Source organism: Dipodomys ordii, unplaced genomic scaffold, assembly GCF_000151885.1.
Source record: "Dipodomys ordii isolate 6190 unplaced genomic scaffold, Dord_2.0 Scaffold237, whole genome shotgun sequence".
NCBI classification, from domain to species: Eukaryota; Metazoa; Chordata; class Mammalia; order Rodentia; family Heteromyidae; genus Dipodomys; species Dipodomys ordii.
Window position 1 is genome coordinate 361,028 of NW_012267453.1, and position 18,720 is coordinate 379,747.

The 18,720-nt window shown below is 37.4% G+C and overlaps 1 gene segment (V, D, J or C); it reads left to right on the forward strand.

Moving 5' to 3' along the window:
• Nucleotides 1-1,062: 1,062 nt before the first annotated feature.
• LOC106000744 lies at nt 1,063-13,335 on the forward strand. The segment is given in 3 exon segments: nt 1,063-1,325; nt 1,450-1,790; nt 13,072-13,335. Coding segments are annotated over 3 exon segments (660 nt in total).
• Nucleotides 13,336-18,720: the final 5,385 nt, after the last annotated feature.

Consider the following 18,720-nt stretch of genomic DNA (forward strand, 5'->3'; position numbering starts at 1 on the left):
AGTCTCTTTTTGCCAGTGTATGTTTTTCATGTCTTTGGTAAAAACCAAATGGCTATAGCTATGTGGGCTTACTTCTGGATCTTCTCTTCTGTTTCCTTGGTATTCAGGTAGCTCATGCATTCTGGTTAATGAAATCCTAGTGAAATTAATTATAGTAAAATGACTAGGTATCACTGAAAGAGCTGATTGCCTGGAGGAGCTTTTTACTCTAGGGAAAGTTTTCCACACAAGTTCACTCTCACATTCCTGCAAACATTCCATGGATGTTTAGCCAATTCTTGAAATGATCTGTGTGTCTTTCCTATTACCCTGACACAAAACTTCATGTCCAGTGTGCTAATCTCTTTGAAATGAGGCCTGCCTAAGCCTTAACTTTCCACAGGCTCTTCCTACCAAACGGCCTTTGTTCCGAGTGTTTCTGGTCTACATTTTGTTCTTGACTTTCACTGTAAATCTAGCTCAAAGAAGCTAGCAATAATTGTCTTGGGGTTGGATTTCCTTAAAATTTACTTTGACAGGTTAGTCCATAGTGTTTTAATTCAGTCTCCTACAAAATATTGTGCCATGGACAAAAGATGGAGAAGTTATTGGCTATAATACAACATTAATATATATATATACATATGTATACACATATATATGAAAACAAATCAGGTATTATGCAAGTGGTAAAAATGAATCAACTTAAGATAATAGATTCTATAAAAAGCTCACATATAATTATTTTAGAATGAGTAGGTCACAGTTCAACACAGTAAGCACCAGGATCTGGGAACTTGAGAGACAGGTTGTGGGCAAAGTGGTGAATGGTAAAGGAATGACAGAAGAAATTGGGAGTAGTCAAGAATTCATTGTATATATCACAAAATTAAGAAAGGAAAGTGGTGAGTCAAAGGAGATAAGAATGTTGAAGTGCATGACACTGATTAAAATGCTTGTATTCCTAAACTGCTTTATGGATCAACACTTCTTTTGTATGACTACTTTAAAATGCAAAAAATGAAATATTAAAAACGTCTTCTACAATCAAATGTTCTCCATGGAGAAACACATTTCTTGGCAGACATATGTATATCTCTCTTGTTTGATCTGAGACCCTGTGAATGTTCCTTCTATTTTGAGTTACTGATTGAGCCAGTCTTGCAGCTGTGCCCAGCCTAGACCAGACCCTGCTGATTTGCATGTGCATGGAGCACAGCCCACTGCCCTGGACACTTCTTTATAGACTGCTCACAGACTGTGCAGGGGTCAGGTTCAGTCAGCACACAGCATGAACATGAGGGCCCCTGCTCAGCTCCTGGGGCTCCTGATGCTCTGGCTCCCAGGTAAGGAAGGATAGCACTGCAGGTACATCAAGCTCATTAGGTTTGATCATTGATGTCTTATATATGTGAGATCCTCTTACCAAATACTTAGTTGTGTGGATATTTGTTATATTTCTTTTGCCAGGTGCCAGTTGTGACATCCAGATGACCCAGTCTCAATCCTCCCTGTCTGCATCCCTTGGAGACAGTGTTTCCATCACTTGCAGAGCCAGTCAGGGCATTAGCAGTTGGTTAGCCTGGTATCAACAGAAACCAGGAAAAGCACCAAAGCTCCTGATCTATGGTGCATCCAATTTGGCTACTGGGGTCCCATCCAGGTTCAGTGGCAGTGGATCTGGGACAGAGTTCACTCTTACCATCAGCAGCCTGCAGCAAGACGATATTGCCATATATTATTGTCAGCAGTATAGCAGTTTACCTCCCACAGTGATACAAGTCATAACAAAAACCTCCAGGGAAGCAGAAGTGAGAGGCTGGGCTGCCCCAGCTTCTCCTGCTGTGACTGAACCTGTTGACAGTTCTTCTCAAATGCAGACAGGATCTGAAAGTCTATTGGAGATTTTGGTTAAAGGGATCAAGAACCATCCTCTGTCCTTTGTCACTCACCTGTTCATTCCTAGCAGAACAGATATGGCAAGGCTTCTTTGAGGCATGCAAAGAGTCTGGGATATAGAACAGTTTAGAATTGCTTGTAGACACTCAATAATAAAAGCATGTGTTAATGTGTGTTTTAAATACAGGGCTTTTTCATACAGAAAATAATGCCTAAGATGCAGTCTTTCCAAGCCTGAGCTACAGTACTGAAAAAACCTGAAAATTAAAATACAAAGGTTTTCTTGATTTCCTACAGACACCACGTATCACCTACCAGTCACAATAAGTGCTGCCTAACATAGGTCCTCTGCCCTGACTAATGAATGAGCCCATGGCATGAAGTCTTTAGGTTTTCAGGTTTTAGTAGTTCCTATTGATGATGTTCCAGTCCATAGTAGATCACCTTCTCCTCCTCCTCCTCCTCCTTTTTTAAATCTCAAAGCATTCCTCATGCTGAAACATTCCAGAAAAACACAGAGAGAAAAATGGTTGTAAAATTAACTGCAATTGATGAGATGATGTCAGAGAGCAGATAGGTGACAGCTGAGTGTCACCCCTTGTCCTGATTAGCTATCTCAACAAATAGACTAAAAAATAACAATAGCAGTTTGTACTCCACTCTGTTGCTTTGCTATAAGAAGTAAGTCATTGTGGTTAGGTACATCTATCAGTGTCATTTTGTCTATCTATGTTTTAGTGCATACAGCATCTATGATGGTTTAATATCTGCAGTTTTATATTTTTAAAGACAGAACATAAAGTCAGTAGACATAATAACCAATTCTGGACCTCAGATTTTCATGACTATTAAGCCTGAACAATTTCCATAGACAATATATTATAATATTTTCAATTTTATAAATTACTTTATCAGTTTTAGTTGCCTTGCATTGAGTCCTTAGGCTAACCACAAGAAAATTGTAATCTTAAGATTACATTTCAGATTGAAAACAAAAAAATGCTCTCTTTATTTGTACTTTTAATCCAGACCTATTTTTAGACTTTAATGTTTTCTGTTCAAATTTTACATCAAATAAAAATATGCTTCTATTACATTTGTAAACATCATGTCTTTCTTGTCATTCTTGACTTCCTACATTTGGAAAATCTCAATATGTTTGGAAGCAGGAGGGCATGTTGGACATTGCTGTCTTTTATATAACCTGAGGGCTCCAAGTTACTGAGTGTATTGATGTGTCACCTAGTATTATGTTTGCTAGACATTTTTGTTATGTGTGAATGTCCAAATAACTGTATCTAGAGGGCCCAAAAAAGTGCCTTGGTTCACTAATACTCTTGCTTGCCCTCTTTCCCAAGCCAGGCAATATCATGCTACAGGCACCAGTCCAAAACTTATTCCCAGCTTGGACCTTGCACAGATACCTCAACTCAGCTTCTTCCTTTGTGACCTTATGTCCCACCATTTACCCACTATTCCACTAGACAATGCCAAAATTCTTTCATAACCATGAGAAGAATACAGATTATTTTCCCTTTTCAGGTTTTTAAAGTTTTCATCATAGAGGTACTTCACTTCTTTGCTATTGTTTCTAACACTGATAAGATGATTTCTTTGTTGCGTTGTATGTTCCTCCCCTATGGTGTAACCCCTGTTTTCACTGTATTTGATGTTGGTATAATTTGGGGAGGGGAAGGGAAAAAACAATTTGTTTAAACAGGGATACAGGTGGATCCATTGCAACAATGAGACGTACAAAACGTTATATCGAAAAGCAAACTTTACAACTTTGGTCAGGGTGGGGGGGAGGATCAGGTGGGGGGACAAAAGAGATGGGAAGGGGAAACAAAGGAGGAGGCAACAATGCTTGATAAGAAATGTACTCATAAGGGGAAGAACAAGTCGTTTAAATAGGGATACAGGTGGACCCATTGCAACAATGAGAAGTACAAATCGTTACGTCAAAAACGAACATTACAACGTTGGTGGCAGGGGCAGAGAGGATTCTGGGGGGGGCGCGGGGGGGGTAGGATGGGAAGGGATGGGAAGGGGAAACAAAGGAGGAAACTACAATGCTTGACAAGAAATGTACTCATTATCTTGCCCATGTAATTGTAACCCCTCTGTACAGTATTTTCACAATAAAAAAATAAAAATTAAAAAAAAGAAATGTACTCATTACCTTGCTCATGTAATTGTAAGTCCCCTGTATGGTATTTTCACAATAAAAATTACTAATAAAAAAGAATACAGGTTGTAAGCAAGCAATGAGATTTTAGCTTTTACTATAGCCTTCCACATTGCATATTGTTTAAAATTATAAACCTGTGTTGATGTTCAGCCTCTCATCATCCACTCTTTCTCACACCATTTTTTCCTTTTTGAATCTTGCATAACAGCACCCAATAAGGAATCGCAGCAGTGCTCCTAGCTCACTGAAACTTCTCTGTCTCCACGTCTAGGACTCTTTGACAGACATAGGAATAAAATATCTCTAAAGTATTTCATTTTTAACAAGAAAAATAGCCAAGCCCCAAGGTAAAGCAGGTCTTCTTTGAGTAATTAATCCTGCAATTCTCAATTGTAAACTATACAGATGCATACAACTTAGGTATTATGTGTGTGTCTATATATATACTATATAATAATATATAATTATAAGTTCAAGTGAGGATGGGCATATACACACACACACACGCACACATACACACACACACAAACATATATATAGTCATTTTAATTCAGGTAATTTATGTTACGTTTAATTTAGGTAATTTGTTATGACTCAATTTACCAATGTTGGAGAAAAGCTATCATCTTACAAACATTGACATACAAAGTATATTTTTTACTAGCATGTATATCAAAATAATAAGAAACTTTGAGGAAAATCCTCTTATTCAGCCTCTAGATTGATCAGAGTGATTTTTCATTATATGAGCTAAGCTTTTTTTTTTCTTCAGTCAGGAGGCTAGAACTCTGGGCCTGGGTGCTATCCCTCAGCTCTTTAGCTCAAGTTGAACTCTCTACCACTTGAGCCACAGCAACACTTCAGGTTTTCTGGTGGTTTGTTGGAGCTTAGAGTCTCCTGCCTGGCTTGGCTTTAAACCTCCATCCTCAGATCTCAGCCTTCTTCGTAGCTAGGATTACAGGAGTGAGCCATGGGTGCCTGGCTATGAGCTAAGTTTTGAGAAGAATAAGCAATCCAAGTGTAGGGTTTCTTTCTTTCTAGTCCTTTAGATAGAAGATCATTTCATCTGCACATAAGGATACTTTGAGTTCTTCTTTCCCTATGGCAATCCAGTGTATGTCTTTTCTTGCTTCATTGCTAGGAATTCAAGAATTATATTTGGAAGGAATAGAGAGAATGGATATCCTTGCCTTGTTCCTGATTTTAGAGAAAGTGGTTTTAATTTTTCACCACTTATTATGATATTAGCTGTTAGTCTGTTGCACATAGCTGTGCTGTCCCTCAGCTCTTCAGCTCAAGGCTAGCGCTCTACCTCTTGAGCCACAGCGCCACTTCCAGCTTTTCTTTTTACTTATGTGGTGCTGAGGAACCGAACCCAGGACCTCATGCTTGCAAGGCATGCACTCTACTGCTGAGCTACCTTCCCAGCTCAGTACATAGCTTTTCTTATTCAGAGGTAAGTTCCTTCTCTTCCTAGCTTGTCTAACATTTTAACATAAATGGATTATATTGATGGCTTTTTTCTGCATCTTTTGAGATTATCATGCAGCTATAGCCTTTGGTTCTGTTAATGTGATGTATCATGTTTATTGATTTGCATATGTTAAACCAGCTTTCCATCTCTGTGATAGATGTCATTTGATCATAGGGTATGATTTTTTGATTAGTTGCTAAATCTTGTAAATAATATTTTATTGAAGAGATTTGCATCTATATTCAACAGAGGATTGATTTATGATTGTCTTTCTTCCTTAGATCCCTACCTGATTGGGGGATGAGTGTATTACTATCTTCCTAAAACAAGTTAAGAATTGATCTTTCTTATTTTATTTCTAGAAAATTTTGAAGAGTACCGACATCAGTTCAGCTTCAAAATCTTATAGAATTCAGATGTGAATCCATTGTGAAATGGACATTTCCTTGTTTGAAGACCTCTGAATACTTCCTCAATCTTCTTTTGTGTTATGGACCTGTTTAAGTGATTTATATATTCTAGGTTAAGCTTAAGCAGTTTGTATACTTCTGGAAATTTATCCATTTCTGCTGTATTTTCCATCTTATTTGAATATAGATTTTGAAAACAGTCCACCGTCATCTTTTTCTTTCTTTCTTTTCTTTTTTTCTTTTTTCCAGTAGTGGGGCCTGAACTCTGGACCTGGGCGCTGTCCCTCAGCTCTTCAGCTCAAGGTTAGCACTCTCCCACTTGAGCCACAGCGCAACTTCTGGCTTTTTCTGCTTATGTGGTCCTGAGAAATCGAACCCATGCTCTTATGTATGTAAGGCAAGCACTCTACTACTGAACATCCTTCCCAGCCCTATATCTTTTAGATTTCTTGCATGTTTGTTGTAATGTTTCTTTTGGCATTACTAATTTGGTTGATTTGAATTTCTTCTCACTTCTTTTTTTACATGAAATTACTGGTGATCTGTCACTTTTATTCTTTTTTGAATGAATTACCTATTTGTTTCATTGATTATTTATTTTTATTTTCTGTACATTTTTTATTGTAAAAATGCTGTACAGAGGGGTTACAGTTATATGAGCATGGTAATGAGTACATTTCCTATTGAACATTGTTGCCTCCTCCTTTGTTTTTTCTCCTACCATCCCTTCCCTCCCACCTCTACAACTACACCCCAAACCCCCAGCCAAAGTTGTAAAGTTTGTTTTCGGCATAGTGTTTGTACATCTCATTTTTACAGTGGGTGAACCTGTAGCCCGATTTAAGCATTTTGTTTTTTTCCCTTCCCCTCCCTGAATTAGAGAAGTGTATATACAAGAAGCAGGGCACCAACATCAAATACAGTGAAAAGAGGGGTTATAGCCTGGGGGAGGAACATACAAAGCAACAAAAGAAATCATATGGTACATTATAAATACATTAGAAACAATACCAAGAAAGAAAAAAAAACACTTGTGTCCCTATCTTGGGGTTCATTTCGTTTAACATCATCTTATCTGGTCATATGTACATAGCTTTTGACCTTTTCTTCTTGTCCCAAACATGTACTAGTTATTGCAAATAAGGGAAACCATGGGACCTATGTTTCCTAGGCTTTAAGCCACTAAGGCATTTTTTCATTATATGCTTAGACATGAAAAAATTTTGAATTATCATAAATATATGTTAACTTGTAGAAATAATTTCAATAACTCTACTCATATTAACTTGTTCCTAATCTTGTTAGAATGGTGAATTATATGGATCAACAGATTATTTTAAAATCCTCTAACTTTTAAATGACTTTGCATTTGTGCAATATTTTTTAATTGCTCAAAATGGAGGATGTAGAAAGTAAGGAGGTAGAAAAGGAGGAGGAAGAAAAGGTCAGAGGAAACAATTGTTCTCACAGCAACCCAAATATAGATGAATCTTGAAATTCTCATGAAAGTTGTTCAAATCATTGACACTAATCCAGTTGCTCTGGGAAGATGAGTAGTTTGCATAAAGGAAGTTCACTGTTCAGCTGGCCAGGCTTCTTTAGTGAATGACCTGTGGCAATTAAGATGACTCACTACTTCTCTTCTGCCCAGTTAAGAATGTAGTCCATGCAAAAGTATCACACGCTATACTTGGAAACCAAGATGGGACTGCTTTGCTAGCATCTGAATGACAAGTGTGATAAGCCCATACTGTGCTTAGTGGTACAGTGAAAGTTACTGAGAATTTTCTCTTTAAAACTCTTGTGAATTTTGTACCTTGATAAAGTAAAATCACTTAAATGTTTTGAATTGTGTGTGTGTGTGTGTGTGTGTGTGTGTTTGTGTGTGTATGTGTGTGTGTGTGTGTGTGTGCATGTGTGTGTGTTGTGCAGGTATGCTTGCACTGGTGCTAGGGCTTGAACTTACAGCCTACATTCTTTTTTTATTACTAAATTTTTGATTGCGAAAATACATACAGAGGGGTTACTATTACATAAGCAATGCAATGAGTACATCTCTTATCAAGAATTGTTGCCTCCTTTGTTTTTCCCCTACTATCCCTGTCCCATCTCCATTACTACACTCCCTCTGCCGGCCAAATTTGTTAAGTTCGTTTTTCGACATAGCATCTTGTATATCTCATTGTTGCAATGGGTCAACCTGTGTCCCTATTTAAACAATTTGTTTTTTTCCCTTCCCTTCCACAAATTATGTCAACATCAAATACAATGAAAACAGGGATTACATCATGGGTAAGGGGCATACAAAGCAACAAAAAAATCACCTTCATGTGTCTATACTGTGGGGGAGGGACATACAAAGCAACAAAGAGATAATCTTGTAAATGCATTAGAAACACATGCATGAAAGAAAAAAAACATTAAAATACATATCTAAGGGTTCATTTTACTGACATCACATTATCTGACCTTTTCCGCTTGACTCATACATATACTAGATATTTCAAATAAGGGAAACCATGGGACCTATGTTTCTTTGGGCCTGGCTTACTTCTCTTAATATAATTTTTTCCAAGTTTTTCCATTTCCTAACAAATGGAGAAATGTCATTCTTTCGGATGGAGGCATAGAATTCCATTGTGTATATAGACCACATTTTCTTGATCCATTCATCTACTGAGGGGCATCTGGGTTGGTTCCATATCTTAGCTATGGTAAATAATGCTGCAATAAACATAGTTGTGCTGGGAGCTTTAGTGTGGTCTTGTTTGTAAACACTTGTGTAAATGCCCAAAAGTGGGATTGCTGGGTCATAGGGGAGTTCTATGTGAAGTCTTTTGAGGAACCTCCATACTGCTTTCCAAAGTGGTTGAACAAGTTTACATTCCCACCAACAATGAAGTAAGGTTCCTTTCTGTCCACATCCCCTCCAGCATCTGTTATTGTTAGAGTTCTTGATTTTTGCCGTTCTAACTGGAGTGAGGTGATATCTCAATGTTGTTTTGATTTGCATTTCTTTTATGGCTAGGGATGTTGAACATGCTTTCACTATACTTGATGTCAGTATAACTTGTGGAGGAGATGGGGAAAAACCAGTTGTTTAAGGATACAGGTGGACCTGTTGCAACAATGAGAAGTACAAGTTGTATGTCCAAAACGAGGGGGGAAGGAGGGGGAAGGAGAAGGATTGGGATTGGGGGGGAGGGGGGAGGCTGGGAAGGGATGTGAAGGGTAAACAAAGGAAGAGGCTGCGATGCTTGGTAAGAAATGTACACATTATCCTGCCCATGTAATTGTAACCCCTCTGTACAGTATGTTCACAAATAAAATTAAATTAAAAAAATCACCTTATAAATATGTTAGAAACAATATCAAGAAAGAAAAAAAATCACTTGTGTCCTTATCTTAGGGTTCATTTCTCCTAACATCATTTTATCTGACTTTTCTGCTTGTCTCAGACATACACTAGTTATTGCAAATAAGGGAAACCATGGGACCTATGTATCTTTGGGCCTGGCTTACTTGACTTAATATAATTTTTTCAAGTCTTTCCATTTCTTAACAAATGGAGCAATGTCATTCTTTCTGATGGAGACATAGAATTCCATTGTGTATATAATCTGTATTTTCTTGATCCATCTACTGAGGGGCATCTGGGTTGGCTCCATATCTTAGCTAGGATAAATAATGCTGCAGTAAACATAGTTGTGCTGGTAATTTTATTATGGTCTTGTTTGTGATCATTTGGGTAAGTGCCCAAAATTGGGATTGCTGGGTTATAGGGAAGCTCTATGTGGAGTCTTTTGAGGAACCTACACACTACTTTCCAAAGTGGATGAACAAGTTTACACACCAAAAATGCAGTAGGGTTCCCTTCTGTCCACATCTCTTCCAGCATTTCTTGTTATTAGAGTTCTTGATTACAGCGATGACCCCGAATAGCAAAAATGATCTACTACAAAGCCATACCAATCAAAACAGTTTGGAACTGGCACAAGAAGAGACCTCAGGACCAATGGAATAGAATTGAAAACCCAGAAATGAACCTATAGACCTATAGCCATCTAATCTTCGAAAGGGAGCTAAAAATAGAATGGAAGAAAGACAGCCTCTTCAGTAAATGGTGCTGACAACATTGGTTAATCACCTGTAGAAAACTAAAGCTAGATCCTTATATATATCACCCTGCACCAGAACCAACTCCAAATGGATCAAACAACTCAGAGTCAAAGCAGACACCTGAAAACATTACAAGAAGGAATAGGAGAAACCGTAGGTCTCCTTGGCACGGGCCAAAATTTTCTTAATAGAGACCCAGAAACACAACAAATCAAAGAAAGGTTGGACAAATGGGACTGCATGAAGTTGTAGAGCTTCTGCAAGGCAAAGGACAAAGTTAGCAAGATCAATAGAAAGTCGACGGATTGGGAGACGATCTTCACTAGCCATACAACAGACAAGGGTGTCATATCTAAAATATACCTGGAAGTCAAGAAATTAAATGCTCCAACCATAAATCCTCAAAGAAACAACTGCCCAATAAATAAGTGGGCTAAAGACTTACAGAGAAACTTCTCTGAAGAGGGAAGAAGAATGGCCACTAGACACATGAAGAAATGTTAAACCTCTCTAGCCATAAAAAATGTAAATGTAAATAACACTGAGATACCACCTCACCCCAGTTAAAATGTCTATAAAAAAGAGCGTATGTTCTGTCACTACGTTTTATGCTAAAGCTAGCATTCTTCCTCTGGTGTCATAGCTCCAATTCTGGCTTTTGGCATTTTATTGGAATCTCACTTTCCTGCTGAGTCTGGCTTCAAAGTTAACTCCTCAGATTACAGCTTCATGAATAGCTAGAAATGCCTTCACTCTAAAGTCACCAACACCTGACAATGAAATACTCCATAACTTTTGTAATTGAATGAAATACTTCCCATGAATTTATTAAATAAACTGCATATTTCCAAATAAACAGACAAATACTCTTGCCCACAAGTATAATAAATAGTTGATTCTTGGTGAACTTGTTGTATCCTTTAACCTCCAAATCATATTTCTAGATATAAATTTTCATTAACTCCCTGGTCTAAAATAAATCTCCTTGATTACAGAACACTATCCAATGTGTTTGTATCATCTTGTCAATCTATAGGAGAACTTGGGGTTCCTCAGCTAATAGCTCCATTGATTAGGACAAAGATATGCCTAAAAGAATAGATCTGAATTTTTCTCACTCTAATTAGGACCCACCGCAATGATTCCACTACCATTGGAAAACTAGGGGCAAAATAGATCTTGGTTCAAAACTAAGCAAATAGGAAAGTCTTCTGTACCCACAGGAAGGTAAAGTAAGTTCATGCAGTTTGGGAACCTACCTGTCTCACTATGTAACCCAGGCTGGTCTAACTGTGTGAATAACATGGCAACCCAGAAAGGCTTCCTTGTTCATTGGTAACACCAGCTCACTGACTACTGTAGCACGCTCGCACCTCCCAACCTTTCCATCTCTGTATGGCATTTTCAGACATGCTGTTCAGAAGATTTAATTAAGAAGACAACTCCCTCCTCTACCCTCCAGATGAGTGATTTCATTCCTCTATAAACTCTAATGACTTCCTTTTGGAATGTACTGCTGTTTGAGCTGTTGTGACAACTTCAATTTGGGGAATACAAAGCATTTCTGAAGGGCATATGTGTGGAAGGGCAAACATGCACGGTCTCCCACAAGGCATCTTAGGTAGAAATAAAATTACAACAGAGAAATTCACAAGTTCCTGGAAATATTTGAGTTACACTAGAAAATATTCTAGATTATTTTTGTTTTGTCTAGCTACAACTCCCACTGAGTGAAAGAAAACCTATGTCTCCGTTAAGCATCAAGGCAAGCCCTTCTGAATTAATTTGCACATTGTGTCATTACATAACAGTCCAAGATGCTCAAAAATTTTTTTTTAAATTTTAATTTTTTTATTGTGAAAATACTGGACAGGGAAGTTACAATTATATGAACAATCTAATGAGTACATTTCTTATCAAACATTGTTGCCGCCTCCTTTGTTTCCCCTTCCCATCTCTTGCCATCTCCCCAACCCATCCCCTCATCTCCCCCTCCCCTTCCCACCAAAGTTGTAAAGTTTGTTTTTCAACATAACAACTTGTACATCTCGTTGTTGCAATGGGTCCACCTGTATCAGTATTTAAAAGATTTGTTTTTTCCCTTCCCCTCCAACATCAAATTATACCAACATCAACTACAGTGAAAGCAGGGGTTATATAGTAGGGGAGGGACATACAGAGAAAAAAAGAAGTCATCTTCTAAATATGTTAGAAACAATCACATGAAAGAAAAAACTCTAAATGCATATCTTAGGGTTCACTTTACCTAACATCAACTTATCTGACCTTTTCTGCTTGACTTGTACATATACAAGTTATTGCAAATAAGGAAAACCATGGGACCTATGTTTCTTTGGGCCTGGCTTACTTCACTTAATATATTTTTTTCCAAGTCTTTCCATTTCCTAACAAATGGGGCAATGTCATTGTTTCTGACAGAGGCATAGAATTCCATTGTGTATATATACCACATTTCCTTGATCCATTCATCTAGTGAGGGACTTCTGGGTTGGTTCCATATCTTAGCTATGGTAAATAATGCTTTAGAGGCAATTTCTGAGACCTGAAAAACAGCATTCAATCTGGATGTTGGAGATGGGATCACAGGCTTCCTTGCTGTGGCTGTTCTGCTCTGGGATCCAGGTAAGGTGGGCAGAAAGGGTTACTCACACTCATTATGTCCATTGCTGTTTTCTGATTTGCAGCATTCTCAAACTGATTGTTTCCAGTCTTTGTTGCTCAATTTCCTGTAATTAAAGTGTCTGCCCTGACAAGTTAAAGCTGTCACTAATGCAATATGCCTACATTGGGATGGTCTTAGTACATCTGTGGCCATTCTTGAAATATGATTACCATTCCAGGCTCCACTGGAGACATTGTATTGACTCAAACTCCTGCATCTCAGGCCCTGTCTCCTCAAGACATAGCCATCATCAACTGAAGAGCCAGTGAGAATGCTGTAACGAATTTTGTAGAGTTTCAGATATTGGTACCAACAGAAACCAGGACAGCCTCCAAAACCTCTGAGCTATAGAGGATCCAATGGGGAAAGTGGGATCCCAAACCGATTCAGTGGCAGTGAGTCTGAGACAGATTTCAACTTCACCATAAATCAAGTGGAGGCTGAAGATTCTGCAAATTGCTATGGTCAGGAGAATAACAAGTTTCCTCTCATAGAAGAATATTCTTCAGACAGCTGCTCACTGAGGTTCACTGTCTCAGGTGTTTGTCTTCCACTGAGCACTTCAACCAACACTCTCTAGATTTTTTGTATAAACTATAAAAACTATAAAAAAGAAAATTCAACAACTGGTGTGTTTGTGTTTGTGTGTGTGTGTGTGTGTGTGTGTGTGTGTATGTGTGTATGTGTGTGCATATGTACAACAAAATCAGATGGATCATTTGGTGTTTTCCTTCCTAAGAACCATTTAGGAATTTCATACTTTGTACTTTTTTTCTAGATGAGCAAGGCCCTTGCAAAAAAAGTGTTCTGAATTTTATGAAGTACTTACTTTCAGTGTGACAGATCCTACCAGCAATCACAATCTCAGCTATGTGGAGGACAAAATTAGGAGGTCCAGAGTTTCAGGACATCCCAGAAAGGTCACAAGATATATTTCTGGAATAAAAGACATGATGGCACATGCCTGGATACTAATATATGGGAGAAGCATAACAGGAGAGTGTAGCCTAAGACTGGGCTCGGAAATTGTGTGAGACACAATAACTGAAAAATAACATAAACACATATGATGGAAGATACGACTTAAATGATAGAACATCTGTTTACAACGTCAAGAGATCAAAACATATTGGCATTAATATAGTTAATTAACTATTTACACTAGTAGGTGGAAATACATTCAAAAATAAAATCTCTGAATAGACAAAAATCAATCTCCCTTCCATATGTAGATTGATATTCCTATATTAATTTAAAACTTGAGTTTACATTAAAAGGCCACTGTACTTGCTCAGAGACCTTACAAATGTGAGACAGTATTCCTACATCATGTTATTCAGGTATGCCCATACTCATATCATTCTGGAATCTAGATTCTCAGTTCTATCAGAATTAATATAGTCTGTCTTCACCATACAGAGGCCATGTCCTCTTTCTATCATACTTTCTGTATTCATGTTCACCACCTTCTCTCAGCTACTCTCAGCTTCTTTTTACTATTTCATGAGTCACTCTAATATTGCAGGTAGAATATTTACAGAGAAAATTCCATGATCAAGGATAGCGTGGAAGGCATAGTAAAAAAAAGTCAAAAAAGAAAGAAACAAAACAGAAAGAAAGGAAGGAAAGGAACGAGGAAGGAAGAAAGAAAAAGGAAAGAGAAAAGTAACAGAATGGACTCTAGAAACATAACTGCCTTTTCATAGATTTTACAAAACCAAGAGTACTTGAGATAACACCTGGCAACAACCTTGGTATTTCCATTTATTGATAAATTATTTCCATTAGATGTATGATTAATAAATTATCTTTTTTAAAACTTCACTTTGAACAGATGCTTTTAGATTACTTATAAAATTTAAACCACCTGAAAAATATAGGGAAGAACTAAAAGTTATTTCTTTGTCAATGGAATGCATCTGCACTTGAGATATGGTACAGGAAAAAGCAATGATGTAATGGAAGATTACTAAAAATATACACATTCATATAAACTAAAATATTTATGAAAACCTCAAACAAGCAAAGGTCACTTGTTTATATAGTTAAACTTGAAAATTTGCTAGCCTAATAAGGCCAAAACAAATTTTTATACAGAAATAACTTGTTTTTATAATTTTTTACTTTTTTGTTTACTTTCTTAATCTCAAAATACAATCTCAGCTAATTACTTTTATTTCTGTTTTTCATCTGGGAGTGGCTAAACAATTCAATAAATTACTGTGTTTTTTGTTGTTTTTATTTTTTATTTTTGTTTATTTTTTTGGGTTTCAGTTGTGGGGCCTGAAATCTGGGCCTGAGCACTGTCCCTCAGCTCTTCAGCTCAAGGCTAGAGCTCTACCACTTGAGCCACAGCACCATTCCCCGCTTTTTTTTTTGCTTATGTAGTGCTGGGGAATCTACCCCAGGGCCTCATGCATGCAAGGCAAGCACTCTACCACTGAGCACCTTCCCAGCCTCTCACTAAATTATTGTTAATGACAAATTATCTTAGCAGCAAAAAAATAAAAAGATTCTTAAAAAACAAACTCCAACAAATTAAGTACAAGCTTAAAAAAACAGATGATTATTTTAAGCAGACAAAATCAAAAAGTTACCTCACCAAAAACAAACAAAAATCATGAACTCAAAAAGCAAAAGCCATCATTTATAATCTCACAGTGTTTCTGGGAAAACATTCACCTACAATATTCAGGACCACAACAAGAAAGTCAGTTTCCCTAGGGAGCTCCACAATAGAATGAGCACTTCCCTTTCTAATGCAAACTACAACAGAAATTTCCAAATACACCTACTTTTCTCAGCTTCTCAGAGTCTTAGAAACTAGTACCCAAAGCACAGTAAGAGTGATATTTTTTGTCAAGTGTTTCAAAGACAACATCAGTTTTTGTTTCAGGATAGAGCCTTAAAAGGCTTACAACTCACAAATGGCAAGGAAACATTGGAAGATCAAGGCCAAGGATACAAGCAGCAAACCTTACTAGAGGGACAAATTTTGAATTCATAGGATACAGACCATTCCATTTTCTAGTCTCTCACAAATAGCAAAGGCTGTTGGCCCTGTTTAAAAAGAAAGACAGGGAGGGAGAAGTAGGGGAGGTGAGAGAGGGAAGTAATAGTAGGAAAAAAAAAAAGGTAGGGGTGACAATCTTCAAAAAAATGTACTCATTACCTTACTTATATACAGCATGTTTACAGTAAAATAATTTAAAAAAAAGAAAGAAACTAAAAATCCTAACAGAAAACTAGGCTTGAAAATAGCAGAGAGGATCTTTGATCTCACATTTCATGCCGATATGGTGATACATAAGCAAAAGTTCTGAGTGTGTCACATTCAAAGAATGAGCTTCCATAATATCCCTATATTATCAACTGAGTTCTGAATTGTGTCTAATACATTTTTGTATTAATAGGTATACAATGATAGATAGATAGATAGATAGATAGATAGATAGATAGATAGATAGATAGATAGATAGATAGATGGATAGAGAAGGGAAAAAACTGAATTGGTCTCCACATTGGCCCATACCTGTATCAGAAATAGTAGAGTTTAAACTCACTACATAGCAAACACTCATTCTGTTTTTGTATAGGATAGCTGTATAATGATTAGCACTTTGAATCTGATATTAAAAGGATAAGCCAACACACAAGCCAGAAGTTTTCAACTAGCATCAGGCTTTCTCTATACACACAACTCAGTCATACCTTCTGTATACAGCCCCAGCTCCCAAGAGGTTCTAGGGTTTGCCAATTTTAGAATGATTAGAAAGCAATGCGAAGGGAGGAAGAACCATAGGGAAGGAAAAATGGACAGTAAAGACCATACAACAAGCTAAACACTTCATGTTGCTGAAGATGACTGAACTTCAATGTCCCATGGAAATGTGGAAAATACCTTCAGGTTATTCTCCATAAGATGAGGGGATGAGGTATGCATGCAACTCTCCTCTCATCAGCACTGAGGAAATTCTGAGGGCACTCATTTCTGATATGGTGTTCATTTTGGTGTATAGGCAGAGGTCTCCTCTCTTGCTTCAAGATGACACTGAGAAACAAAATATCTGGTTGAAGAGAGCACAAACATATTGAATACAAAGATACCAGCATTGTCTGATAATCCAGGGAAAATAGTATAGAACTTTACATTCTCCCTGCAACAAGATTCTGGCTGGATTCTTCGTAGCCAGATCCCATCAAAGCACAAGAGATACAAACTCACACCTAGAAATGCCTACAGCAAAGCTGGGGCCTGGGTCATCTCCTTACTAGTACACATGGGAACAAAGAAATAAACACCAATGAACCTAAACAACAAGCAAAAAGCATAGGCATGTATGGTGAATGGAGAGAATAAGCAGAGTGTATAGAGATGTTTGCTAACGTGAACAGATCTGGTATCAGTAGTCAGAATTTCATGGTGATAACTAGAATCATCACAAATGACAGACATGGCACAATATAAACAACTCCTAATTAAGAAAAAATTGTAGCCCAGTTATTATGAAACAGCAAAGAAAACTATAGCACTGAAAGATAGTGAGACTGCCAGTGAGTCACATTGGAAGAATTATGCAGTGTGCTGCCTCCCCTCTATTAATTCTTCTGATGAATGATCATTTTACTTAAAAAAGAACAAGACTATTTTAAATGCATAAAATCTTTGTAAAACACAAACTGGAAACTGGAATTATGTGCACAATGTGGTATGATAGGATGTTGCCTATTTGCCAAATTGATTGACAAAATGCATAAATTTATTTTTGGTGCTATGGAGATTGAAACTCAAAACTTGCTGTCTGCAACACAATTACTCTGTCACATGAGTCATTCCTCATCTGCTTTTGTTTTTCAGGCAGGGTAGCATGATTTTACTTTAGTTGGTCTGGCAATGCACTTTCAAGTTCAGACTTTGTGTTCGACAAAATATTGAAGAATGAGTTTGGATTTTTTGACAAATATTCACTGAATCTTAAAATCAAGGATTAATTTGGTTTGTGAAAGGGTACAAGATGTCCCCTTCCTTCATGTCCACTAGCCAGACACCACCCTGAACCCTATAGATTATAAACCTTTGAAGATGAAATCCAGATAGAACTGATACCTCTGTAACTATCATTTGTTTACACATTATACAGCCCATGGATGTTTACAAACACTTTTGGGATTTCAAGGCTTTCTCTGGAAAGCCCTTGAGAATTTATTTGGCCATTAAGATGTTATTCAGAGAAACATTAGGTCTGGAAACAAGTTCCTACAAACACCATAAGTAAGGAAGTAAGGCTGAATAGCAGTTGAAAATACATTTAATGGTTACATAGACCTCAACCCCTCTCAGATCTGACCCTTTTCCCCAGGACCAGAAAAAAAACACAGTACCACTGAGGCAGTGTGGCATTGGTTTTGGTCCTGTCTTCAACTTGATTCCAAATTACAATAGGTGAAAGTCATTAGCATTAAAATAATAGCCCTCATTTCCCAAATTGCCAAATTTAGCAGTCTCATTGAAATAATTACAAATTTGCCTTTATTGTCATCGAGAAGGCCTATCTTCTATCCCAATCACTTCAGGAATTTCACTGAGATATCTGTGCCTTCCACCCTCACACCTAGATCAATTGAGAAACAAAGTGATAATTAAAATGTGACACAATGCTACTAAATCTTTAAAACAGCTATCTTTTCTTCACCCTTGAAGTTGCCCAGTGCTAAACAGCTGGATGTAAAAAGTATGGATGAGCCTCTCCATTCTCCAGGCAGTAGCAGAAATTTGGACATGTAACAAGAAAGAGGTACATGAGGACTAGGAAGTTTGAAAGTAAGTGATTTTCCCTGAATTTGATGTGGAATGATCAGAGGGCAATGGATATATGAATGTGCTGTAGTTCTTGGATAATATGAAACTGTAAGTTCAAGTAAAAATTGTACTCATTACCTTGATCTTGTAACCAACCCCTCTGTA